This window comes from Electrona antarctica, assembly GCF_951216825.1.
Source record: "Electrona antarctica genome assembly, chromosome: 2".
Classification (NCBI taxonomy): Eukaryota; Metazoa; Chordata; class Actinopteri; order Myctophiformes; family Myctophidae; genus Electrona; species Electrona antarctica.
Genome location: NC_136807.1, coordinates 17,050,989 through 17,078,429, shown reverse-complemented (window position 1 = coordinate 17,078,429; position 27,441 = coordinate 17,050,989). Strand labels below are relative to the sequence as shown.

Here is a 27,441-nt window from a genome sequence, read left to right as displayed (position 1 = left end):
CACTAAAGTATATATTACATAGTTAAAGGGAAACCCACCCTGAAACAGTTGTTTAACAGTCTGAGGAATTTACATAAATCTCCCTGACCCCAAAGGACTGAAACCTTAATGTTTTTCTTATGGTTCATTATTAGGGATTCTCTTCCCTTGATGTTTCATGTCCTATGAGATGGTAAATGCCAAAGACATGGCACTTTGAGGAATTGTTTGGGTAAACTTTGGGTAAACAGTTTCCAACTCCAGATGGTGGCACTATTATTTGAAAGGCCATATCTCCTATACCTTAAATGCAATTGGTATGAAAAGTAGTATGCATATTCCATTATATTATGCTCTACAAATTTGCCAATTAGCCCAAGAAGCTCCAATTGTTTTATTTTTCAAACAATTTGAACAACTGTCACTGTCATGGTGACACCATAGCAGTGACTTACAGTATGTAACCTCTGTTCAAGGGTGGATTTCCCCTTTGAGACACAAATAAGAGAGATAAAGAGAGCCCCTTTGTCCCTAGGAGCGGGGTCAAATCATTGTGACCCCTTTCTCCTAATTTGCCACTAAATAAATAAAACACTGTGGAGCTGAGCTGTGTGCGTACTTCTTTGTCTTTGACACTGTATCAACGTAGTGTCCACCAGTGAGGGACTGGATGTGCGCAACCCCCTTGTTTTAAACTAGTACCCCCAAAACCTCCCACCAGAAACCCCATTTTCATATATCATATGCCCTTCGCTGAGTGCAGTTATACCAGGCATCGTAGAGAACATAGACTTTTTATATGGGTGGTCATAGTGGGAATCAAAACCTTACTTCTGGCATGGTAAATTCCATGCATGCACTATTCCTTGCACCACACAGGGAATCGAACCCTTAAAGCTAGTAGTTCCTTGAGTTATCAAGTCACAACAAATATTTGTTAGGTAGGCTACATATTGTCCCATATCATATAATAAAATGTATATTGACTACACATGATGAAAATGACATAATCCATGTTTCAAATATTTGTAATATTTGTAAAAAATGTTATAACCGTTGTTTAATTCATTTGTTTAAATTAACTCTTACATGTAAACCCTCATCATATTTTTTAATCTTTGAAAGTTGAAAATTGTGTGCGTGTGTGTGTGTGGGTGCATGCGTGCGTGCGTCCGTGCGTCCGTGCGTGCGTGCGTGTGTGGGTGCATGCGTGCGTGCGTGCGTGTGTGGGTGCGTGCGTCCGTGCATGCGTGCGTGCGTGCGCGTGTGCGTGTGTGTTTTTCTCCAACCCAGTGCAAACAACTATAACCTCCACAGAGTCATCCACCTCACTGTTAATGGCAAACATTCTTCACAGTTTTTAATATACAGCAGGTAATAATAATAAAAAAAAAGAAAAAAGGAGCAAAAAAGCAGGTAAAACAATACATACATATACAAACATACACATACAAAAACAACACCTTACACCTACCCTTCGCATCTTTGATAAACACAGCATGATTTACTGTACTAGTTGCGCGTTGGTGTCATGGTCCAAATAATATAACAGATCTGCTGTTTTTGGCACACAAAACCAGTGGAGACAAGTATAAACTAAGCAATAATGTACAGGTGTTCCTGCTATACCAACAGGTGAAATTAAACTATAGTTTGAGAAGCATTGGCTTACAGGTTTTCTGATCAAACATCCTTCTTCTCACTGAGGTTTTCTTTCTCCTGCCCCATCCCTGAACAGTACTAGTATAATCATTCTCTTGCCTCCACCCTCACAATAAATGTTTCAATTAGATTAGAGAGTAAGCAAACCTATTTCTCTTGACCTTTCCCTGGGCAGGGGTTCTTACTTTCGCTAGTTTACAATTAATGAGAGATTCAGCATCTTGTCATGAAAACATATTACCGCTATAACTCTTCTCATTTGTGGAGCCAGGGTCCAGACAGAAACAAAAGGATAGTGACCAATGTTGGTCCCCAAGCCATAGTTCAAGAAACACTATAATTGTACGAGGTAGTTGCCAAGCTACTATTTGCTTCTGTAATCCTATAGTCTCACAGATCTGACACCCTGCCCTCTTCCGGCGAGTGTTTGTCATGATATAACAGACAAAACCCTTTTCATACCAAACAATGGGATGTGTCCTCTGTCTCACATTATGTGTACACCTTAAGCCTAATTTATACACCGCCACATAATGGTGTTGCTCATCAAAACAACAGATTTACATAAATGAAACAATGCATTATTTATGTAAATGCGTCAAACGTTAGATTGGAAATCTTATATTTTCATAGAGCGACACCATTATGCAATATTGGGCTTTACACATTAAACATATCTTTTTCATGGTCTACTGCATGTTGTCAGTAGTAGGCTACCAATATTTAAACAATCCAGTTCCAGGTGGGCTCGATTCTGACAGTGAAGAATCCAAAAAACCCAAGGACTCTGGGGGAACCATGGCTATTTAAGGTGTTTTAGTACAGCCCCAGCTGTCAGAGGAGGTCTACGGAGTGAGGGGCTGTGAGCCCTCACTGTTTGGATTTGGGAGGTAACATAGCATACCCTACCAATGAGTGTATACATTTCCATCGTGGGTGGGAAATGAAGCTCAACCGGATAAATAATATAGCTAAGGGAAATGGTCACGGATGTTGTGGTTGATTGGGTTGAAGGCTGTCCATGTAGATGGAGGGTCAAGATTCTTCCTCCTTAGTTCACATCTGACCCAACCCCCCCAAAAAAACAACAAAAACAAAAACAAAAAAAAGTTTTGAGAGGTGTGGGATCCATGCTGCCAAACAAAGTCCAGGTTCTTTTCTTTGCCACTGTCTCCACATTTTATCATTCCCATACTGTTGATATTGCCAGTGTCCCCCACCAGCAAGGACAAATGCTTGTGGGTGTATGTGTACTTTACTCCTTAAACTGTTTGTCTGTCTAGATCCTTGAATCACAAAGTTTGGTTCATCACACAGCCCCCAAGCCCTCAGGATTGAGATATAGTGCCTAGAGAGTTTGTAGCTGGAAGTAATGGGATCAGTCCCCACAACACCCAATGGGTCCATTCAGAAGCATTAAAATGTCAACCCTGCTCTCTCTCTCGCTGTTAGGCGTTTTATGATAGGAGTGTCATTTATATGCCTAAAATGGAACCCGGGCATGTCCCCCTCCATTTGTGAGCCTTTGAGGAGGAGCCTGTACCATTCCCATCACTCATCAGTACTGTAGGATATTGTTTCCTTTTCAACCCATGTAAATATACCCCTCAAACCACATTCGCATACTAGAGACATCCACCTCTCCATTCTCTTCAAGAGTCTACGCCGGAGTTGTGAGGGCATATTCAACTGTATTCAGTTTATCACATAGTATGTGTATAAGCTTCAACGCCCTCCCTTTCCCACAGCCCAAAGTCCCCTGTTTTACTAGATCCTTTTCCCCTCTTCCACACCTCTTTCCTGGGTCCTCCTCCCGGCCTTCTCCTTCTCTCCCATCCCGTCATCGTCCCCCCCGCCCCAGGCCAGTCGCGGGGTCCTGCCCGGGGGGCGGAGGGGTTCGCGATGCTAGAGTGAGGTGATCTGTGTGAGCTCTGTGTTGGAGTTCCCTGTGCCAACGCCGCCCCCCAGGCTGTCCCCTCTTCTTGACCGGCAGCGGTCATAATCGTCATCGTCCACCCCCGACAGCCCCCCTACCAGGGGCAACTCCACGCCTAGTCATGCAGGGTTGGGCGTCCCTCCTCCACCGCCTCCTCCACCCATCCCCGCACTCCTGGCCCCGCGGCTCCCCCCGCAGCCATAATCGCTGGCCCCGTCCACTCCACCACCGCCCATGACGGCCTTGCAGCCGTAGGCGGCCGCCACCTCGCGGGCGATGCTCCGCATGCGGCCGGACTGCTTCCCTCCGTCCGGACGGAACGGAGGCATCGGGTGGCAGAACTCCCTGAAGCAGCGCTTGAAGTTCTCGTCCAGGAAGGCGTAGAGGACTGGGTTGAGGCTGCTGTTGACGTAGCCCAGTGCGATGCAGAAGTGCATGAGCACCACGGTAAACAGGCTGCCCAGGTTGAAGCCCAGCGCCTGGGCCAGTGCCATGATCTGCACGGGCGTCCAGCACACCACGAAGGCCGCCACCACCACCAGCACCATGCGGGTGATGCGGCGGAGGTTGCGGTCCTTCTCTCTGGTGCCGGACAGGATGCGCACGTTGCGGAGACGCTTCACCATCAGGCTGTAGCAGATGCTAATGATGGCGACGGGGATGAGGAAGGAGAACATGAACACGCACGTGCCAAACACGGCGTCCCAGTAGCTGCGGGGGTGCGGTAGGGCCACAATGCACTCGGGCACACCTACAGGAAGACATGGTAAGATACAATGAGCAAGTTTACAAGTGTTAAGCATCACTAGGTAGGTATGTGTACTGTAAGTATATGGAGAAAGACGTTGATGTATAGAATAGATAGTATGAAGGGAAACTATAAGTGGAGCTATGGCAGCACTTTACTTTAACTAATGTCTGGTAGTGTCTGGAGGTAGGAGAGGACAAGTTAATGGAGTGGAGTTCTGTGCATAAGCGTAAGACATTAAGTGTAATCTAACCCATGCAGATTTACAACCACAAAGATTCAGTGTGTACATAACTGTACATGTGTATGTGTGTGTGTGTGTGTGTGTGTGTGTGTGTGTGTGCGTGCGTGCGTGCGTGCGTGCGTGCGTGCGTGCGTGCGTGCGTGCGTGCGTGCGTGCGTGCGTGCGTGCGTGCGTGCGTGCGTGCGTGCGTGCGTGCGTGCGTGCGTGCGTGCGTGCGTACGACTGTGTGTGTGTGTGTGATACACCTCTCTAAACCAAGAATAGAAGAGAAAAGAGAGAGAAGGGAGGACAGAAAAGGGCAGTTCTCCACAATAGTTTATAATCTGGTCCAAACATGGTGATTTCATGCCTAGATAAGAGAGAAAGCTCATAGTGTGACACTGTCCAGTCTCTGTATGCAGGAGAGGAGATGGCCATACAGAGACACATACAAGTGTTAGTTTATCTCTGAGAGTATATAGAGCATATTAAATGAACAAAAAGTGTGACCGCACGGTACAAAATGTCCACATCCTAGCATGAATGAATTGTCTTAGGTCACGTAATGTGACAGAGTAGGACAGGCATACAAGCACGTCACTAGGACCCGAGTTTGAATTCCGGTCATGCCTTGCATCTCTCCCTTCTAGGTGCCTTATTCCTGTCTCTCTTTAGTCTTTACTGTCTAATCTAAAAAAAAAAAGAAAAAAAAGAAATAACTAGATAAAGTGTTCCTCGGAGCACATGATTCCTGCATTAACCGTCTGAGAACATCCCTAGAAAGCCTAAGAAAAACAACAAATTCATATTTTACTCTGCACTGTAACAGTACACACCACATCTTGTTTAGCGCCTTTGCTCCCAGTGGGAACTCAACCCATTACCCTGTCAGGCAAGTGCCTGGTCCACCCTCCCATGGAGTACAGTACAAATACTGTGTTCGTTTTCATACTAGGACATTCATAAGAAATTAAATGTACTCCACTATATTGAAATTTAGAAAGGCATGATCGATTCTCCGGCTACATTTGTAAGGAATTGGAAATGTGGTCTGCTAGAGGTTCCCAACCTCTAGCAGACCAAGCAGGTGGTACTTGCCTACCACCATAATAACTGATGTTAAAATACAGGAGCGTATACCTGCCATTTTTGTTCCATTCCTAACCCAATAATGCTGCTGCTCTGACTAATCACTAATCAGCACAACCGATGATATTTCTAATGTGATTAATCCGTTCTCAAATCTTCTATTAACGGCTAGGTGTGCTGTCATGCTCATTTCAGCACAGCTGGATAGCCTATTTCAACCAATTGCTTGGTCAGAAGAACTACGTGGAGTAATATAAATATTTCATTCCACTTTTGTCTTTTTTCTCCTTTTTTGGGCGACTCCTCTGTGTACCACCAGAGGGGGTGGTACCACTGGTTCCTTGTACCAGTGGTACAAGGAACCTTGTACCACTGGTACAAGGAACATCAGACTGTGCTAGAACATAGCTGCAACATAGCAGAGACAGAATAACAAAAAGATGAAGACCAAAACGATAATACCAAACTCCGCCCCTGGCATTTGTATTATTAGAGATGTAAAGGAAAATGCCACAGCGTAGCAAAAACAGTATTGCCCTCTCCAGCTCAGTAAAGGAGATATACATAGAAATAAAGTAAAATTCGCGCACGCACGCACGCACACACGCACGCACGCACGCACGCACGCACGCACGTACGCATGCATGCACGCACGCACGCACGCACGCACGCACGCACACACACACACACACACACACACACACACACACACACGCACACACACACCACACACACAGCATATTACTGTAAGTGTGTTGAACGGTGAATATCAGCTTCAGTTGCAGGGAATTCTCTCTAGGCCTACCTGTCTTTTATGTCTTTCTTGTATCTTAGCTCTCTCTCTTCTTTTCCTTGTCTTTTGGCTGCCACCATTTCCCCTTCCCTCCATATCTCTGACCTCTGTCTCTTTCATTACTTCCTTTTCTTTTCTTTTCTTTGTACATGTCATCTTTCCCACATGGAGGAAAATCTGTCAATAAGATTGAAATCTTGTTCAATTTCTAATTTCCGCCGTCTTTTCTTTCCCCATGGTGATTGCCACGACCCCCCCCCCCCCCCCCCCCCCCCCCCCACCCACCCCTTTCTCTCTCTGCTCTGTGATCTGTCTCTCTCTCTCTCTCTTAGCTGGACTGGTCCCTGAACACAGATGCCTGCTGAAAGGGGCAGCCTCTGGTCTTTTTCCTGAGGAGGCTTGGGTCCTTGTGTGCAATAAAATGCAGCATATGTTTCACCAGTCAGTGGTGGCAAGTGTCCGCATTCATGCTGCGGTCTGCTAGGGAGGCAGCAAGACTGACAAGCATGCTAAGCGGTTCGATAAGCTGGTGAAGAGGGCTGGCTCAGTGCTTGGCAGGAGGCTGGACACACTGAGGACTGCTGTGGAGAGCTGTACATGGAAGGTGCAGGCCATAATGGACACCGTTAGTCATGCCCTGGCTTCACAACATCCTGGCTGGCCAGAGCAGCAGCCGTAGCACACTGCTTCTCTCTCTGCGCTGCAAGAATGAATGTGGCTGTGGGATCTCATGTCCCCACAGCCATTAGACTTACTGTGTAACCTTTTCAATTATACTAAAGTTATTGATGTAATCTTTCACTTATAATGTTTCAAACCATTCCACATGAATGTATTTTTTGACAACTTCACAAAACATAATGTTTTTGTCCAAGAGTCTGCCCCTGACACTGACACAGGCACTGGAAATGTCCCGGAATTGTTTTAATTTATTAATTTTAAAGGGAATACATACCATTCCTTTCTTTTTTATACTCACTTTTAACCTGTATATCCTCTCCACACACATTTTGTGTGTTCTCACTGCTTATCCTACTGACTCACCTGTCAGTGAGGAGCCCCCACTGCGAGGACATAAAGCCTTTGTCCTCCTTTGTACTCCTCCTGTTCAACACTCCCTGCTGACAGGTGCCGCCCCATGCAGCCCCTTCCCTCCCCCGAATACAGGCCAATTCTGTTCGTATGCGCTCGACAAAGCCAGAACCACCACGGTGGATTCGAACCAACAACCTCTGTGGTGGTGGGCAGGCACTTTACCACTGCACCACCCGAGTGCGTATTCAGAACCATTTCTGAATACGTTAGCTTCTTTACAAAAATAATAATAATATTCGGCGCCAGGACCAGCATAACAGTTCTACTGAGCTAGTATCAGATGTGCTGCCAAAAATCCAAATTAAATGGATTTTACACAGTGTGACTTTATGAATTTGTCATGTTGCCAAGGTGAGCCATGGGGTTACGTTTGAATTGATGACTATGGGAATAGTGAAACATTTTGATTTTCACAACTCCAGATCCAGATGGCATACATTGACAAATGAACCCAGTCCCCCCATATAATAACTGGAGAGCTCCACATCGCCGTCTCTGTGCCGTCAAAGAAACGCTGTTTTGACCAAAATGCCATCTGGGACAAGGAATAGGAGATACAGGCGATTGAAAGAAACGGATAGAATGGATTATTATGGCGACGACGATCTAAGATGAACGATCCAGTGCTGTGCTAACAACATTGCTAGCTAACCGGCTAACGTAAGTAGTATTGTGGCTCGGACGATCGAATGCACTATAAAAGCGCAATTGACAAAGGTCTTCGGCAAAGGCGTTAAGCGTCAGTATCAAAATTAGGCTTCACTTGACAAAGGACTTCGGCAATGGCGCGGAGGGAGTTAATGTAATCATTTGTCCGTTGTTCTTCATAATGCTGTCGTGAAGAAATCACCTAACTCCAAAATGTTTATTTTTCAGAAAATTAACAATATACTGTGACCGACTAGTCACCACCCAGGGCAAGGAAGGACACGACACAGGGAAGCTTTCTTAAGTAGACTTGTTTATTCCTCTCAGTTCAGGGAATAATTCACAATAATATTACTTTACACAGGAAAGCAGATAGTTCTCCACTGTCCGGACAGAGGTTCTCTTCTGAGTGTTTGTGGAGATGATGACTGATTTATCCTGTTGTTCCTTGATTAAGTCCATGCACAACAGGTACGCAGCCACACCCAGCTATGAGTCCAGTTATAGTTTGACTAAGGTGTGACTGCTTAAATCAGTCATCCTCCATCTCACATATACATTTTTCTGGAAATTAAGAAAATACTTATATTTTGTCTCATCAAAGTTAGTGTTGTGACCTTATATTGTCAATTACCGGTACTTGCATGAGAGGGGGAGAGGTGGTGGAGTTAGCTGTTTTCGTAGACAGTTTGAGGGTCCAATGGAGTTAAGAGGTTTTGTCCGAAAGTGCTTTTCAATACTTTCCATTGGTTCAATATATTGTTTTTAACCAACACACTGATGTAAATGGTGCTCAATAGAACTGATTTATGCAAAAAAAAACTAAAACCTCAAAAATGTAGTTTTTGGTGGTTTCCTCCCGACAGCAATAATATGATCTTTCTGTTGCACTTGTTTTTGAAGGACGTATCATGCACACGTGTCCACAGTTAGTGTCCAGCTCCCACAACCATTTTAGAGTGGAGATTACAAGTGACTTGTAATGTCGGGAAGCTGATGTTGTTGATTCTCCATACGCTGGCATAAACAACAGACGATCCGGGCACCCGGGATTAAAAAGAGGAATAGCCTACCCTTAATTGATGTTGTGCCAATATGTTTCGACAAGGTCAAAACATGTTAAAATAAATAAAGGCTATTCCTCTTTTTTAATCCTGAGTGCCTGGATCCTCTGTTGTTTTTTCAATGTCTTGACCCGTGAGATCACCATTTACTCTTTTTGTTTACAATAGTTACCTCCTGTGAGCACCTGGTTGTTGTTGGTTTTTTCAACCACTCTTTATTGTTGAAAAACAAGTGTACAGCTGGGTTAACAAATTAAACTAGTCTTATATGCATTGCAAGGTTATAAAATGGATTGCGATGACAGGATACATGGGAACCTATTTCTCCTGCTAGGCTATCATGTCTCCACTGCTAGGCTAACATGTCTCCACTCATCTCCACCTCAAGGACTGCAAATTGACCGGCCATCCATCTAACTGTGTGTGTGTGTGTGTGTGTGTGTGTGTGTGTGTGTGTGTGTGTGTGTGTGTGTGTGTGTGTGTGTGTGTGCACATATACATGACTGGGCGCATGAGTGCGTACATGTCTGCTATAAGTGCCCATCCATCAAACCAGACCCTCTACATGACTATATAGATCTGTAATAAATAGCTGCAAACTGTCAGGAACAGCACTGTAGAGTGTGTGTGTGTGTGTGTGTGTGTGTGTGTGTGTGTGTGTGTGTGTGTGTGTGTGTGTGTGTGTGAGAGAGAGAGAGAGAGAGAGAGAGAGAGAGACTGAGAGAGAGAAGCTTGCTTGCTTTTGTTGCCACTGTTGCAAATATTGCTCGCTCAGAGTGGGACAGTGACGGGTATCTGCATAATTGCGACTGTAGGTTGCAGTTTACTATGAAAAGCTGCATTTCCCATCAGTCAGTCGGTCGCTCACACCTCCATATATGGTCACACCTCGTGACATCACCCCACCATATATGGTCACACCTCGTGACATCACGCTTCCATATATGGTCACGCCTTGTGACATCACACTGACCTCATCAAATCCTGGATAGCCATACATGGACTGGATAATCACCTAGATCTGCATATGGAGCCGGCCAGCAACTCAACATCTGACCTCAAACCTCTAGATCTCCATCTATGGAGCTGACCTGTTCTGACATATTTTAACTCCTGCTTCTCAACTGTGCCGTATTAAGAAGCTCTGTTGTTTCAGCGCAACCCCGCCCTTTCTGGCGAGGTCGCTTCTCGACCTCAGGACGTCTTACTGGTGATATGCTATACTATACTAATAAAATTGAATGGAATTGAAATTGAATTGTGTGCATGTATGATAGAGACACGCACACGCACGCACGCACGCACGCACGCACGCACGCACGCACGCACGCACGCACGCACACTTCTACAGGCTAATAGTGACTAACAGATGTTTGGCTGGACTGCAACACTGTAGCCAGCCCTATGAATGACTCTGACTGACTGAATCACAGAGTGACTGAATAAGATACGCCAGTTGGTTAATTAACCAACTGGCCTAACCCATTGGTTAACCAACTGGCCTAACCCATTGGTTAACCAACTGGCCTAACCCATTGGTTAACCAACTGGCCTAACCCATTGGTTAACCAACTGGCCTAACCCATTGGTTAACCATAACTGGCCTAACAATAAACTAGCAAATCACAGAGCAACCGTCCCTCCAGAGTCCAGACTATGAGATGTCATCTCCCCAGGCTTTAGAATATACAGTACTCTTTTTAAGAGATTTATGTTGGTTTTCAGTGAAATTAACACTCCGAAAATGATGTGCAATGACCCACTATTCATCTCCTCTGATACGGTCTCATGCCTCCATCTGTACTGGTAGTCTCATGCCTCCATCTGGGTAGTAAGTCATTGAGCTTGTTGACATTTACAAGTCCTTCCAACATTCTCAGCATTTATTCCTTAGTGTTATCTTTGGACACTCTCCACGTCTCTCTCTCTTTCTCTCACACACATACACACACTCACACAGCTTAACCCTCTCCTGATTGTATGAAAATTGGCAACCCGAGTGAAATTGTATTTTTAATGTTTTAAATGTTTATTAAAGAGAGAACGAAACAGGGACACCCAAGTTATTTAATACTCAGCAATTATCTAAAAAGTTTCATTTTTATAAAGATTTTAATAGCAGTGCTTATCATAAGTTGTGCAATATTGTGCAGAACCCCGCAGGTCATGTCACACATGTCCTCTGGCCGGTACAGCAGTGTCCCCCTGCTGATTGCCCGTCAAAGCACTCCACGACCACCAGGGTCCGTGTCCGTGCACCTGCACTCCTGCTCTGTTGCAGGGTTTTCCAGTGGGTCAGTAGGGGTGTAATGAATCCAATACATTTTAACAGCGATACGATACCTATTACGATACATGGTTGACGATATGATACATGGTTCATAAATGGCGATAGGATACGATTCAACGATTTAAAATCGATATAGTAACTGTTTAGAAAATGCATCCATCTTGCGCCACCCCTTACCCATTTGCCATTTTTTACTATTTTAAAACAATTAAAAATAGTTCAACTAGCCAATCTAGTAAAATATGGCAAATACGTTTAGGGATAAGGGGTAAGGGGTGGCACAAGTTCTAGGGCTATATCTGTGTGAAATATGTGGATAGTGCAGGTTTTTAAAGGGCAAAATATATGAATATAAGTAAACACAGTGATTCTCGGGCAAATACATAGACATTATATTTGAACACATACAGTACAGTAAGGACAAACCCGCATCTTGACATGAACACAGAGAATACACACATTTATCGATAGACCAATTATGCAATATTGAATGGAAAATAAATTAAACCCCTCTTTTATTTTTTCTTCTTAAAATTGCTAATTACAACACACAGGTACTTAGTATTGATACAATTGATTATATGCATTGCAAAACAATTCGATACAAATTATTTGCATTGCAAAACGATACGATATGATACAAAGTCAAACGATACGATACATTTCAATATACTTGATTGATTCTTGAAATTAAAATAACCTTTGCCACTACATTAAGCTTTCCAACACTGCTGGCATCATTCTAATGATGGATGGATGTGTCAGAAACTGCGTACATGAGCTGAAACTTGAGATTGTCGCTATAGGTGCACGCCATGGTACAGAGTCGTGTCATGAAGACAAACGTTTTAGCACACCCCCTCCACTACCCCACTGGCCTTCTTGCAGAAGGCAACAGTTCTTGAATCATTCATGAAGCTGCAGGCAGTTTTTTCACCTTTCTGTGTAAATGTCCTTGGTTCCAGTGATGTGCTGAGCTATTTTCACAACCCACTGCAGTGCAGATCTACCTTTCACATATCCGCTCATCTCTCTGTCTCCCACTCCGATGTCAGTCAAATGAAAAATGCATGCAGCTGGGCTGGCTTTTCAGCTCAGAGCCAAAAGCTGACGTTTTTAACATGTTCTACAGCAGGGTTCCCCAATTAATTTTCATCAATGGCCATATTTTGACTAGGGTACCAGGCTGGGGGCCGAGTTTGCACTCGCGAGGTCGAGGTCTTGCCCTGAAAATTAGGGCAAGACCCCATTTGAAAAGGATGCCCAGTTTGACATGCTACTGACCCCCATTTAATGCCATGTATATCTGGGACCCCCCCCCCCCCCTATTGGGGAACCCTGTTCTACAGGTTATTTTAGGCCACACACTGTAGCTATGCATAGTCACTTGTTACATTTGTTATTCCCCTTTCTTCGTTCTGCCATAAGGGGTTTCCTGGCTCTCTGTTTTTTGGTCAGTTGTCATTCTAATATTGAATGGAGGAAAGGGAAAGTCCACACATTTCCAGCCCCTATTTCCCCTATATAAACTATTGCTGTGCAGTATAGAACATAGCAGTGACCGTAGTTTTCTGGACCCACTGAAAACATTTTTCCCATAGAGATTTACAAAAATATCATATTATATAAATTATTCTAAGCCTAGAATCAAGACATCCACGATCCTGGTGATAAAACCTTTGATTTTGTGCAAAACAATAATTAAATATTTAATTATATGATATACTACATTTAATAACATTTGTTTAGCATTTTTCATTTAACTTTTTCACAGAATCAAATGTTTTATGAGCGAGTGCATTTTCCGGCATCAGCCACAGAGCATCAGTCCGATACTCTACCCCAAACCCTAAACCTAAACCTAACCACAAGCACGACGCAACGCATGTCGGGCCAACGCACTGCGGCGGAAGCGAGCGGCAGTCGAGTGTCATAATCCCCCCAGTTTCCCCGGCAGATGCCGCCCCTTCTCCCGGCAGCGCCGCAGCTGTTAACCGGCAGTTATCAGCAGTTTTCCGGCAGTGCCGAACGGACCAAGATGGAGCGGCAGTGGAGTGACATAATCCCCCGGCAGATGCCGGCCCTCCCCCCGGCAGATGCCGGCCCTCCCCCCGGCAGATGCCGGCCCTCCCCCCGGCAGCGTCGCGTCTCATTGCCGTTGCTGGAGAATGCACTCGCTGCTTCTGGGTTTTATGTTCATCATGACTCACCAGGATCCTGGATGGCTTGATTCTAGGCTTAAAATATTTTTTATAAATATTTTTGTAAATCTCTATGGGAAAGGCAGATTTTTCAGTCGGTCCAGAAAACCACGCCCACTGCTATGCTCTATGGGTTAATGCAGTTCAGATTGATATGAGAAGACTGCTAAACACTAAACACTGCTATGCTCTATGGGTTAATGCAGTTCAGATTGATATGAGAAGACTGCTAAACACTAAACAAGGCAGCAAGGTATAGAAGACTGCTAAACACTAAACAAGTTCAGATTGATATGAAAAGACTGCTAAACACTAAACAAGGCACGTTAAGGTAAGTGAACTGCCCATCATAACGGGATGGCACACAGCCACAGTGTGTGAGACAGCAGTTTGTTGCATTCATTTCCAAAATAAAAATGTCTAATAAGCCAGTTAACATAACATAAATAATACATTTATATTATTTCGCAATAAACACTATAGGTCAACACAAGATCAAGACACAAAGATTATTATGTTTTACCAAAAAATTAAAACTAGTATGGGAAGCCGATATTTTATGTTCAGGGCATAGCAGTTACATTATGGAATGTGTTACTATAGCTGGGATTGCTTTTATTGAGTCAAGAAGCTCAATGACTTACTACCCAGATGGAGGGATGAGACTACCAGATGGAGGCATGTTGCACATCATTTCTATTCTATATCCGAAGAATGTTACAAAATCTGCAGTCACTATTTGCCTGTAGAAGGCCCTCACGCACGCACGCACGCACGCACAAGCGCACGCACAAGCGCACACAAGCGCACCAGCTTGCTAAAGATGACATTAGTGACAGGACAGCAAGGTGCCGATTATAGCTTTTCTTCCGGCCAGTATGCCCTTTGGGCGGGACATTTGACCCCAATTACTGAGTGTGTCATGCTGCCGCTGTCTCGTAGCTGTCAGGTTATGATAGTACTCTGTCCACTGTCTGTTTGTATAAGGAGGAGGAGAGGAGAGGAGAGGAGAGGAGAGGAGAGGAGAGGAGAGGAGAGGAGAGGAGAGGAGAGGAGAGGAGAGGAGAGGAGAGGAGAGGAGACAGATAAAAGTGTTGATAGGATTAGTCTATAGCTGGAAGCTATAGCACTGGATCAATACCGAACCACTAGACCAGCACACAGCTGCTGGCTGCAATGTATTACCTACTCTATTTAGCAGTTAAATAGTGTAGTGTGTGCATGCAGTGCTTGACTAGGCGTAGTATGTGTAGACCCCAGGCCCTGGAATATAATGCTGCATTTTACTGTAAATACCTGGATCCCTGGCTAATAAGTCTTGCGCTCGTTGGCATTGTGTCTCTGTCTGTCATACACACACTGTGTGTATGACACGCACACACTGTCGCACACACTGTCCAGGGCGCTGTTGAATGATCATTGTCTAAAGTCATGAACACTACTGGGACTCAAAATGTTTAGAGCACCCGAAGTGGTTTATTGTTCTCTTTCTCTGTCTCAGCATTGAAGTTACATTGAATTATACTTACGTTATAAATTGAGTCGGTAAGGTATAATTTAATAGCATATGGGAGCTTGCTTTTTGTAAACGTCAGTCTTTGGTTAGGATTAAGTTTAAGTTTGTTTGTTAGGTTTAGGTAGAGGGTTTTGTGGTGTTCAGCTTAGGTTCAAGTACTTTTGTTTGTTTCTCTGGGTTACTCTGAGTCTCTCTCATGTGAATGAACTTCTCACCCTATCTCTAAGGGAGATGCCAGCGACCCGTCGAAGAAAACTAATTTCGGCCGCGTGCATTCGCGACCTTATAGGGGCAAAAGTGGCGCTGTTGTGTTAGAAACGGAGAGAGAGATAAACAGAGAGAGAGATAGTGTTGCACTGTTGGATTGTGCATGAGAGAGACAGAGAGAGAGCGAGAGAGGGAGGGGGAGACAGAAGGAGAGTGTTGTCTGCTAATTCCCCCACATGAAAACGAAATATGTTCGTCAACGCCAATTTTTCACAGAACTAAAAGACTAAACGAGACAAAAACCCACGTGTATAAACAATAATTGGACTAAATCATTATGCAATTTCGTTGATAAATAAAGACGAAACAAAAATGTAGTTAACAAAAAAAAGACTGAACTTCATTTTAGTTCACTAACAAAGACTAGACAAAATATATTGTATTTATTGCCATGCACACACACATTGAATGGACTGCATGCTGTGCTCAGAACAGCTACAAAAGTTACTAAACTACGCAACGCAGGTTGGGCTGTCTGTCACCGAGTCGTTATATATGCTATATATGCTATATTGCTTCATAGCCGCTGCCGCTGAGCCACCCCCCCCCCCCCCCCCCTCACCCTCGTGCCGTTCTTTTTTTTTCTCCACACACACAGAGCCAAGAACACTCGTCTTTTCATTGAGTCACAACTCGCTCAAATCTTGCTCATTTTTAAAAAGTTATATGTAAACTACGAACTTAGGGCTTTCATTTGGTATATAGATTGTGCGTGTAGGCCGTCTCTACGGAACGGTATGAAGCGAAAAGGAAAGTTCGGTCAATAAACCCCATTTGCTGCGGTGATCATGAACTGAAAGAGCAAATGGAAATGGAATCGCGCACAAATAACTTATTTGACTATACAATTATATAAACACAATGGACACAAGGAAGTGGCAGGCACTCGACTTCTGCTGATTATAGGAAAATTACAAAGAGATAGGAGAATAAGGAGAGATGAGTCAAGCAGCCTCTGTCCAGACTGATTTGCGCAGTGACATTTGCAGATCCGCGGAATGCAGCGAATAAATCTAAATAAGGCTAAATAAGTCTTACATGCCGTAATACATTATAATTGCACTCTATAACTAAAATGAACAAAAAACTATGTTTTATTTCCTCTCTGAGCAGGAGATCTTCCCAGGCAGCAGTCTGTCTAGCTTACAAACAATAATCAGAATGCCCAACTCTAACAAGGTTACCCTCGCTGTGACGCTGACGTGAAGTGCAAATGAGCATTAGAAAACCGATGTGCGCAAATGTCACCATTCAGAATTTCTAAGAGAGAGAGAGAGAGAGAGAGAGAGGGGGAGAGAGGGAGAGAGAAAGGGAGGGGTGGGGTGGGGAGAAGAGAGGAGAGGCAGACAGAGAAGTACAGATAACAGACCAAATCTGATAAAGAGAAAATGAAAAAGTGGAGGAATGAGATTGAGAGAGAGAGAGAGAGAGAGAGAGAGAGAGAGAGAGAGAGAGAGAGAGAGAGAGAGAGAGAGAGACTATAGAGGAGAACAACATACAGAGATAGAGATGGAGAGAGGAGGAGACAGCAAGAGTGATGTAAGCTAAACCTTAGCTTCATTAATTTACCAAATGTTGAGAGACTAATGAAGGGAAAATAATGACAGAGAAAGAAAGAGAGCGGTAGAGAAAGGCCTCACACAAAAAAGACATCCTGTCTCCTCGGTGTCTCCTGTGTCCTCTGTGTGTCGCACGGCTCGCAATTCATTTTCAATGGGAATCACGTGGTTTCACGAGACAAGTTTTCTCCATGGCTGTCTTCTGCCCCCTCTCCCCCCACAACACAGCTGTGGAGCAAGCTTGTCTCGTAAATGTGAGACATGTGACTCCCTTTGAAAATGAATTGCAAGCCGAGCGACACACAGAGGGCACAGGAGACACAGAGAAGACACGCTGTCTTTCATGTGTGACTGTCTGAGGCAAAAGACAGTAGAATATGACAGTGTGTTGACTTGTTTTTGTTTACATGCGCACACTGTGTGTGTGTGTGTGTGTGTGTGTGTGTGTGTGTGTGTGCGTGCGTGCGTGCGTGCGTGCGTGCGTGCGTGCGTGCGTGCGTGCGTGCGTGCGTGCGTGCGTGCGTGCGTGTACATACTGTTATGCTCTGGATCTACATCGACATCTCCCAACACCATGGCTGGCACCCCGAAGGCTGATGCCAACACCCACACACAGATGTTCACTACCTGCACACACACACACCCTATAAATAAACATTGGCTGGTAGCAAGGACAATATAAGTCTATGCCAAAAGTTATTTAAAAAATAAGAAGGAAGAAGAAGTAGATCTTGGTAAAATATCTCAGTAAAATACACAGAGATGCCTGAAGTCATCTATGCTTGGGTTTTACTTTCTTGGGGGCTATATTTTCTTCAAAAATGTGTTTCTTCAAGGTTTGGGAACTCCCGGTACAGCTCAATTGTCCTTACCTTGGCTTTATGAGGTGTCCTCATGTCCAGGGCTTTGACCGGATGACAGACGGCCACATAACGGTCCATGCTCATCACCGTGAGGGTGAAGGTGCTGGTGAACATGTTGTAGTAGTCTATGGACACCACAGCCTTACACAGAGCATTACCAAATGGCCAGAAACCCAGGAACACATCAGTACCCTGGTAAGAGACGTACACAATACAATCCTGATTGTTAATTTAACTTGAGGATGTACAAATGTAACCAAATGGACCTGTAAAGGCCTATTCATAGTACATTCATATAGTTTTAGGTGATAAGGTGACCACCGAAAACTACAACATGACATCATGCCGCGGTGGTAATCAAGTTAAAGCAACTCACCGCTCACCCAAAAACATCTCTCTGTTTTTACTAACCACCATTTCGGTGGTCACCTTATCACCAAAAACTGGATTATGAAATGAATTAGATTTGCACACTATCAGAGTTTCAAATGGATATATCAACACTGATGATTTGACTGTGCAGGCACACAAAAACAACAATGAATGCAATCACAGACAAATAACACGCGTTCATGCAACTGTCCTCACTTAACAATGGGATCTAATGAAATCATCATTGCTTTCATTGGCATCAACAGCATTGTGACAGCCCTGGGAGAAAGTATGTTTTGCACTCCGTCCGTCCGTCCGTGTGTGTGTGTGTGTGTGTGTGTGTGTGTGTGTGTGTGTGTGTACTGTGTGTGTGTGTGTGTGTGTGTGTGTGTGTGTGTGTGTGTGTGTGTGTGTGTGTGTGTGTGTGTGTGTGTGTGTCCGTCCGTCCGTGTACAGCTAATCTCCGGCACCGTTAACCTGGTTGATGCCAAATTTTGCACACACACTCCCTGGATGCCAATGATGCCCTAAAATTTCCAGAACGGCCACAGGAGGCCGACTTTTGAAAAACACATTTTTTGATATTACTCCTCCAGATTCTGTCCAAGAATCCCGGAAATTGTTACACACTATCTCTATAGTCATGTGTCCAATCCGTTTGCAGGATTGGCCCGTTTTGAACAAAAAGCCTCAAATCATGAACGCAGCGTGCAATCTACGTGAAATCTTTCACAGACTTTCCTACTAGGCTGAGGAATATACAGTATCCCAACCTTTTCACATTGGCCTGTTATAGCGCCACCAACAAGTGGATTTTTGCAAAACACATTTTTGGAACAAAATGCCTCAAATCATCCAATTGCCATCCAAGGCGTAAGAAGAAATGGCACCCCTTTCACATTGGCCTATTATAGCGCCACCAGGAGGCCACAACCTGACCTGCCCTGGTGGAGACCTATGCCCCGAGGGTCACTTTATCTAGTTAGTTGTCTTTTGGCATGGACTATGTATTATTGTGTGCAGTGTATATAGGCCTACTGTACACACGGTATCCTGTTGACTTACCTGAAAGGGTAACGTAGCCAAGACCAACGCATCAGCCAACGCCAAGTTAAAGATGTATATATTAGTAGCTGTCTTCATCTTAGTGTATCTGAGAAAGAGAGAAAAACAATTTAATTGAATTCATTGTTGTGCCAGTTTCACAATTTTCAAAATGAATCTCAAAAATAGCAAAAATAGTAGATCTACAGTACAAGCTCACAATGGGTCGTGATTCAATTTATTTTATTTTAGACCATTTCACAATATAGTCCACTTGCCAAAGTTTTATGTTAGAAATGTTGAGTATGGGTCCCCAGCATGTAGAAACTTCCGGATGCTAACTTGCATATGTTGAGCAATTTTCATAATTGGCATAATATGTGAACATAACATTAACGACCTATAAGGGGGGAAAAAAATATGATTAAAAACTAAATTTCATCATGCTTTAAGTAGCATATGTGACGTGTCAAACTAGTAGGGGTTTTCATGATGCTGAAACCATTCCAAGCATTCATTTTGCACAAAAAACACTCCTTGGGCTGAAATGGCCATAGCCGTCATCAGTATGTGATGATGTCAGACATTTGGGCAAGTGGCTATGGCCGTTTTTAGCCCAATGAGTGTTTTTTTTTTGTGCAAATCTAATGCTTGGAATGGATTCAGCATCATGAATACCCCCTAGTTTGACTCGTCACATGCTACATAAAGCATGATGAAATTTTGAATTGTTTGCCTTCTATAGGTTGGTAATGGTATAGTCACATATTATGCCAATTCTGAAAATTGCGAATTATATGCAAGTTAGCATCCGGCAGTTTCTACATGCTGGGGACCCATACTCAACATTTCTAACATAAAACCTTGGTGTACTCAACATGTCCGGGCTCACAATGGGGCTCTATGTCCTGGCAAGTAGACTAATAGGGGGTTCGCAGCCAGAGGCTATGGCTATTTGGGGGTCCTTGGCATGGAATGGATTGGGAATTCATATTGTATCCACTATGTATTCTATTTATTCATTTATAATCCATTCTTAGTAAGGATGACACATCTCTTACAGCATCTACTGATCTGATCCGAAAATCATTTATGCTAGAGACCTGCGGATGGCGGATTGAGCCGCGGTTAACCGCAGTTTAGGATGGATGTGGGTCATTAAAATATATTATAAATTAATATTGGATAAACCACGGGTGAAATAATGCAGGAAATAAATTAATGGCATCTCTCTATAGGCTTATTATAGCATTTAAAACGCACAAAATCTTGGCAAAATCTCGCAAATGTATAAATTGGAATAATTAATGAATGCAGTCGGATTGCACACGCAGATTCGGGTGACAAAAAAGCTCATCCGCAGGTCTCTAATTTATACTGCTCTCACTCCTCCTGAGACAAGGTTTCAAGCAGACCTAGAGCCTAATAAGTGATCATTAGGGTGAAAATGATTGACGATTTGAGAGAAACTGTGATCAATAATCTGTTGGGGGGCTCATTAATGAATGAAGCAAAACAGAGTTGCTTTCTCATGAATATTGATTGCTTAAAGCCGCCCACACTACACTAGTATGAATTAAAGCAGCAGTGAGGAAAAGTAAGATAGATACAACCACATTATAGAAGGATGAAGACATACAGTCTATGAGATAGATGAAGATTAAGGCTCTATTAAAATAATTTAGTATATATCTTTCATAGCTCCAAGATTCTCTAACAATACCTCTAAAATACCCAATGCACACATAGTAAACACAGCTGAACCGACTACCTGCAAATGAGGACGATCTAGAACAGTGTGCTGCTTGGAGCACAGATTTCCGCAAGGCTGGGTTGCCTACCCAGGTCTGTGTCAGTGATTGTATGACCAACACTAAAGAGTTATAGGCCAAAAAACTCTCTCCCCCTCTCTCTCTTTCTCTCTCTCTCTCTCTCTCTCTCTCTCCCTCTCTCTCTCTCTCTCTCTCTCTCTCTGCCTTGTGGTTTGAGCAGTGTTGGGTGTAACAGCATTATAAATAACAGCGTTATATGACAAGAATACTTTTTGGGGGTAACGGAGTAACCTAACAAGATAGTTTGCAATTAGAGTAATCCGTTACCTTTTTCCCAAAACTATGGCGTTACTAGTTACATTTAAGACCTATATTTCCCTGTTTCTTCTGTTGCCACAAAGGAAAAATAATCAATTTGACTCTAGGGGGCAGAGGCAGACTGAGACGACAATAGTCAGGCCGCAGGCAGCAGGCGGCATTGCAATAATGTGCTTGTTGAACGGCCCGGGCCTTCTCCATTCTCCCTCCCAGTGTGAGTCTGTGACGTTGAAGGATAGCACTGCCACTGCACGCAGGGATTCCATGACTCATGCTTGTTGGTAGTAATTGACAAAGGTGATTTTGAGCCATTCTTCAACCGTAAAACCCATTAAATAATATTGAAATAAATAACGGCTAAGTGAGCACTACAGTCGTGACATAGACCACAGCTTCCCTGGCCAGCTGCTTTCTTTCAGAATTTTTTTCAGGGACCAAAACAAAAGTCTGTTGTTGATCTAGCTAAAATGTTCATTGTGTGTGTGTGTGTGTGTGTGTTGGTTGGTTTATTTTATTTCACACAGATTCAAAGTTAACATGGCATGATGCAGCAGCATTGCATTGTCTGATTTGTCTTCTTCCAAAATACATTGGTGATTTTATTTTGGATAAAATCGATTCGTCATCAACACCTGCCCCAAAAGGTCATGGGGCACTGGGGGCAGAACGTCATCATCAATCGCTTGTCTGCTTGTCAACAACACAACAAGCCAGCCAGCCAGGTACAACAGCGGAGCATGCCTGCAGCCTATAGTGCCTAATCTTATCTAATCATGAGCGGATATAAACACAAAAGTGGAAATGAAAAGCGCAAAGCAAAGGAGGAAAGGGAACTAGCAAAAGCTAAACATCCAAAATTAGAGAGCTATTTTGTTCGCCCGGTCCCTAGCTGCAGCTCGTCCACCTCCACCTGTTGTAGAGCAAGACAGCAGCGATTCATCCGAGACTGGCACTGGCCCACTCCTACCATCGGGGTCAGAGGAACACAGTCTAGTGATGATGATGATGCATCGGGATTAGGGGAACACAGGACTGACAGCAGGAGCCTGATTAACAGGTAGGCCTATGACTGCAGTGCCACTGCCTATATGTCTGACTCTGAACTCAGTCAGTATTGTTTTATTATAGTTCACTTCTTATAATAGCCGCCTATATAGGCTACCTGGCTGGTTATACTTAAGAGATTCCTTCTCTCTGTCTATCTTGGCTGTAGTGATGACTTCGACTGCTAGTTGCTCCATAGGAGGAGAGCCGCTGCCGGACACAGAGCCAGGAGGTGGACAGGAACCAGCGTTTGACCAGCAGCAGCTACCCCCACCGGCCAAGCGAAATGCACCCTTCTATCATAATGCATGGGTAAATGGAATAAATGACTGGAAGCATCTTACCCAAAAAATGTAAAGGCATGAACGTTCTCAAATACATATTGTTGCATACGTAGTATATAAGCAATGGAAATGCAACAGTACAGTAGATGCTGAAATGGAAAAGAGTGTGCGTAATGCTGCCATGTTTTGGAGACAGGTCTTGGAGCGCATTGTGAATGTAACACTCACTCTAGCATCATGTGAATCATCATGTGAATGTAACACTCACTCTAGCATCATGCTCGATATGATCCCGTTTTGAAAGAGCTAATTAGCCGACCAGAAGGGTCAGTGAAATACTTAAGTCACCAGATTCAAGATGAGATTATTTACAACGTGTGAAAGCTAACATCATTTACGAAATAAACGAAGCCCCGTTTTATTCAGTCATCATGGACACAACGCAAGATGTGTCCAAGATAGACCAGTTGAGCCAGGTTTACCGTTTTGTGAGGGTTGTTAAAGATTACATGGATATAGCTACAGATATACAAGTCAATTAAGTGTTTTTGGGGTTTGAAGTGACTGTATAGGCTCATCAGCTGCAGAGCTTGAAAACAAAATCCTGGGCTCTATAGAGCAGGGGTTCTCAACCCGTGGGTCGCGACCCCTCTGGGGGTCGCCAAATTATTAAATATATATTAAATATAAAAAAAATGTTTTGTTTTTTTTGCAACTGAATGGCTGGCAAATGGAAATGAAGAGTTTACATATAGTACACATATACACCTTCCCTAATGATTATCTGGTATCTCAGTATTTTTTTATGGTGTATTGTCTCTATTATTAAGGTTATTGTAGCAGTCAATTTATATTGGGGCTGCCAAAGCATCTCCGGGGGTCCCCGGCCAAAAACGTTGAGAACCCCTGCTATAGAGAATAACAGATTAGATCTGTCTAAATGCCGTGGGCAGGGATATGATGGGGCTGCTAATATGAGTGGTATCTATTCAGGTGTACAAGCAAGAATATTAGAGAAAGAACCCCTTGCCCAATATGTTCATTGTGCCGCTCATAATCTTAACCTTGCCCTCAACGACTCTGTTAGAAACGTCCCTGGAGTAAAGCAGTTTTATGACACTGTAGAGGCGCTCTACAACTGTTTTGGTCATAGCATCAAAAGATGGGCTTTGCTTAGTGGGATAATGACGCCAGAGAGCAGAAATATCACAATAAAGCGATTATGTCCAACCCGCTGGTCCTCTCGCCATGATGCGCTTGTTGCGTTAAGGCACAGATATGGTGACATTATAAAAGCCCTTACCAAAATAAACCTTACCAGTGAGAAAAAAGAGGAGCGCAGTGAAGCGAATGCATTAAAGAATGCAATCAGCAAATTTAGCTTTATATTTTTGGTGAACATGCAGACCAAGATTTTGGAATGTATAAACGCTGCCTCGCAGTTAATGCAGGCGAAACAGACAGATATCCTCAAAGCATCTAATCTATTGAAAAGTGCACTCGATGTTTTGAAGGAGTACAGGAAAAAATGTGATGAGGCTAAAACCACAACTCTTTCTATAGCTACTAATTGGGGCAGTCAAACACAGTTTGAAATAACCAGGGCGAAAAAGGTTAAGTGTCACTTTGGCGAGCTTTCTGAAGCCTTGCTGACGCAGAAAGCAACTTTCGGGGCAACGTTTTCTATGCCTGTCTCGACATAGTCATTCAACAACTTTCCCAACGACTCACCAGCTTACATGGAATTGCGAATATGTTCGAGGCAATTCACCCCAACACACTGATGGAAGCACAGGATGAGGAGTTACACCAAGCTGCCCAACGGCTAAGTGAGCACTACAGTCGTGACATAGACCACAGCTTCCCTGGCCAGCTGCTTTCTTTCAAAAAAAATGTCAGGGACCAAAACAAAAGTCTGTTGTTGATCTAGCTAAAATGCTCATTGTAAACCACGCAGCAGTGACCTCTACATTCAGTGAGGTTCATTGTAAACCACCCAGCAGTGACCTCTACATTCAGTGAGGTTTGCACAGCCTTCCTATTATTTCTGACTATTCCTGTCACTGTCGCAACCGCGGAGCGCTCATTCTCAAAATTTAAACTAATTAAAAACTACTTGAGAAGCACAATGGGACAGGATAGACTAACTGGACTGGCCATGTTGTCGATTGAACATGATTGCGCAAAGAAACTGGACATACAGGCTATAGTGGATGAGTTCGCAGAGCGGAAAGCACAGCGAGTCCCCCTTTAATTGGTGAGTAAATAGCCTAGAGGCTGGTGTAATTGGATTTGTAACGTTATTTACAACGTTGTGTACATTTTGTACTTGCATTTGTTTCAGCCATTATATACGCCACGGCAGTGGCTTCCAAAGTGCCATGGTCACTGTGTCACTGTCCTTGGTGCTGAACTCTTTTTTTTTTAAAGATATTTTTTTTGCGGCTTACGCCTTTTATTGGTTTTTGAAGGGACAGACAGTAGGCTGACAGGAAACGGGAGAGAGATGGGGGAAGACATGCAGTAAAGGCCGTGTCGGGCTCGGGAGTCGAACCCGCGGCACACTGCGACTGGATTACCAGTCGGGTGCCCAGACGGTTACGCCACCGCCTGGGCCAGGTGCTGAACTCTTAATGCTGTTTGTTTGTTTGTTGTAACTATAAGTGATGCAACTTAAGTTATAATAAAATGTAACTGAATTGAAATGTAACTTCAATCTTTCATTATTATGCTTCTTTGCCTATCTCCATTCTCCATAATTCAACAGTATTGCTTTTTGACTGACTATAGATTCACTGCAGTGCAGTGACGGGATGTCGGTGTCGTGCATGTACACTACGCAGTAAACTGTATAATAGTTGTTGGGGCCCGGACCATGCACTTTCTCCCCGGCCCGTCATTCAGTTGTTCCGCCCCTGACTGGATGTATACAATACGTTGTGGGAACAGAACACAGCATTTGATGCAGAGTTAGAGAGCTGTTTACAATTTTTAGGATATCTCGAATCACACTGTCTAAACCCTCTTTCAGAAAGGGGCTGGGAATTGTATCTAATGAACAGGAGGATGATGTCATCTGTGATATGGTTTTGCGTAATGTAATTAGCAAAATATGTGATTGTAATGTAAAGGATTCAGTAGGTCATCACTTCTGGTGTGACACCATGGCTCTTGTTTACACATTCTGTTGTCAACATGTGTGCGGGAATGACCTGAGATTGAGAGAAGACATATAGTTTATCCTTTAGTAAGGTTGTGGAAGTATTCACACTATTATACTATTATAACACATACTATTAGGACAGAGCTGCCTTGGACCCTCTTTTAAGTTCGCCACCTTATATCTCCTTCCACAGTGACATTGACTCAAGGTATAGAACTTTTTAAGAACTCTTGTGCTTTGCTATATGAAACCCTCTCCAAAGAGCACCTGTCAACAGTTCTCTCTACATATAAAGGACCCACGTAGCGCTTCTTCTTTTCTTTTTTTCTATTCACACTAGTTTTGGATTTATTGTGGAAAGGAGGAGATAAACGTCAATGCAAATTGGTGAAGCAGCAAGCAGCAGCTCCACCCACAACACTGGTAGGCTGCAGGTTGCTTTGTTGTTGATTTTTCTCGAGGGTGGATTTTAATTGTCGGTAACGCAAAATAACGCAAAAATTATCTAACGAGTTACTTTTCTCAGAAGGTAATCTTGTAACGTAATGGGATTTGTTTTATTGGCAGTAATCCAGTAACCTAACGAAGTTACTTTAGAATGTAACGTTACCCAACACTGGGTTTGAGTCGTTTGAAATAGAAGATTCCCCTGTTCAATACCAGGCCTCTGTCTCATTGAGGTGCCCTTGAGCAAGATACTGGTAACAGAACTTGTCTACTGCCCCTTTGGAATTCTCTGGGTCCTTTTTGTCCTTCAATCCTCCTCTCCTTACTCTCCTTGTTAAATAACAAACTGTTCAATCTTCTCTCTGTCTCTCTTCAAAGTCTAATCTAATGTATGTCCTCCCAGTCTCCTTGTTTCTACCGCTTTACTCCTCTCTCTCTCTCTCTCTCTTAATCTCTACACAGTCTCGCTCCTTTTCTCTTTTGTAATCCTGTTAGTAATACATGTTTTCTTTTTTCTCTCTCTCTTTTCTGTATCAGATCTCCAGCAGGAATCACCATTTTCTGACAAATATTTAATTCAATCTTCACTGGCAGCTCTTGCATGTTGTGATCCTTTTCCCTGTTTTATTGTTGTGTGTATTAAAGATATTTGTTACGTAAGGCTTTGTTGAATACCCAGTTTTGATTTGTCAATCAAGGCATTCTGGGTTCTGTTATTTCTTAATAGCAAACCGCTGTTCTGTATATTTGTTCACATTGACGAATGGGAAGCCTGTAAACTACTAAAAATAATTTTGTACTGGCATTGATTTATTGATTTAATTCTTAAGTAGCCGTGTAATAAGCAGGCAAACGTATCGTTAGCTGGTCATTATTGCACAATAAACTCATCTATGTATAATTATACCAATGACATGTAAGTAAGTGCATTTCATGAATACTAACATCCTAATGACTGTAACTAACGCAGTAATGTTTTATTATATTATATTGTATTGACATAAAGTCATTGTTTCCAGTCATTAATGCCTCATTAAGCTGTAACTGAAGAGGCATGACGTTTT

The 27,441-nt window shown here is 43.4% G+C and overlaps 1 protein-coding gene across 1 annotated transcript in view; it reads right to left on the bottom strand.

Annotated features, from left to right (window-relative positions):
* Positions 1–3,696: 3,696 nt before the first annotated feature.
* Positions 3,697–27,441, bottom strand: part of oprl1 (opiate receptor-like 1) — a gene marked incomplete at its 3' end in the record, with an annotated part of 65,379 nt that continues 41,634 nt past the window's right edge. The window contains exons 2-5 of the mRNA XM_079529024.1: positions 19,371–19,458; positions 17,943–18,125; positions 17,607–17,697; positions 3,697–4,328 (exon numbers count right to left, since the gene is read on the bottom strand). Of these exons, the coding sequence (XP_079385150.1) occupies positions 3,697–4,328; positions 17,607–17,697; positions 17,943–18,125; positions 19,371–19,458 (994 nt within the window). The remainder of the gene's footprint in view (positions 4,329–17,606; positions 17,698–17,942; positions 18,126–19,370; positions 19,459–27,441) is intronic.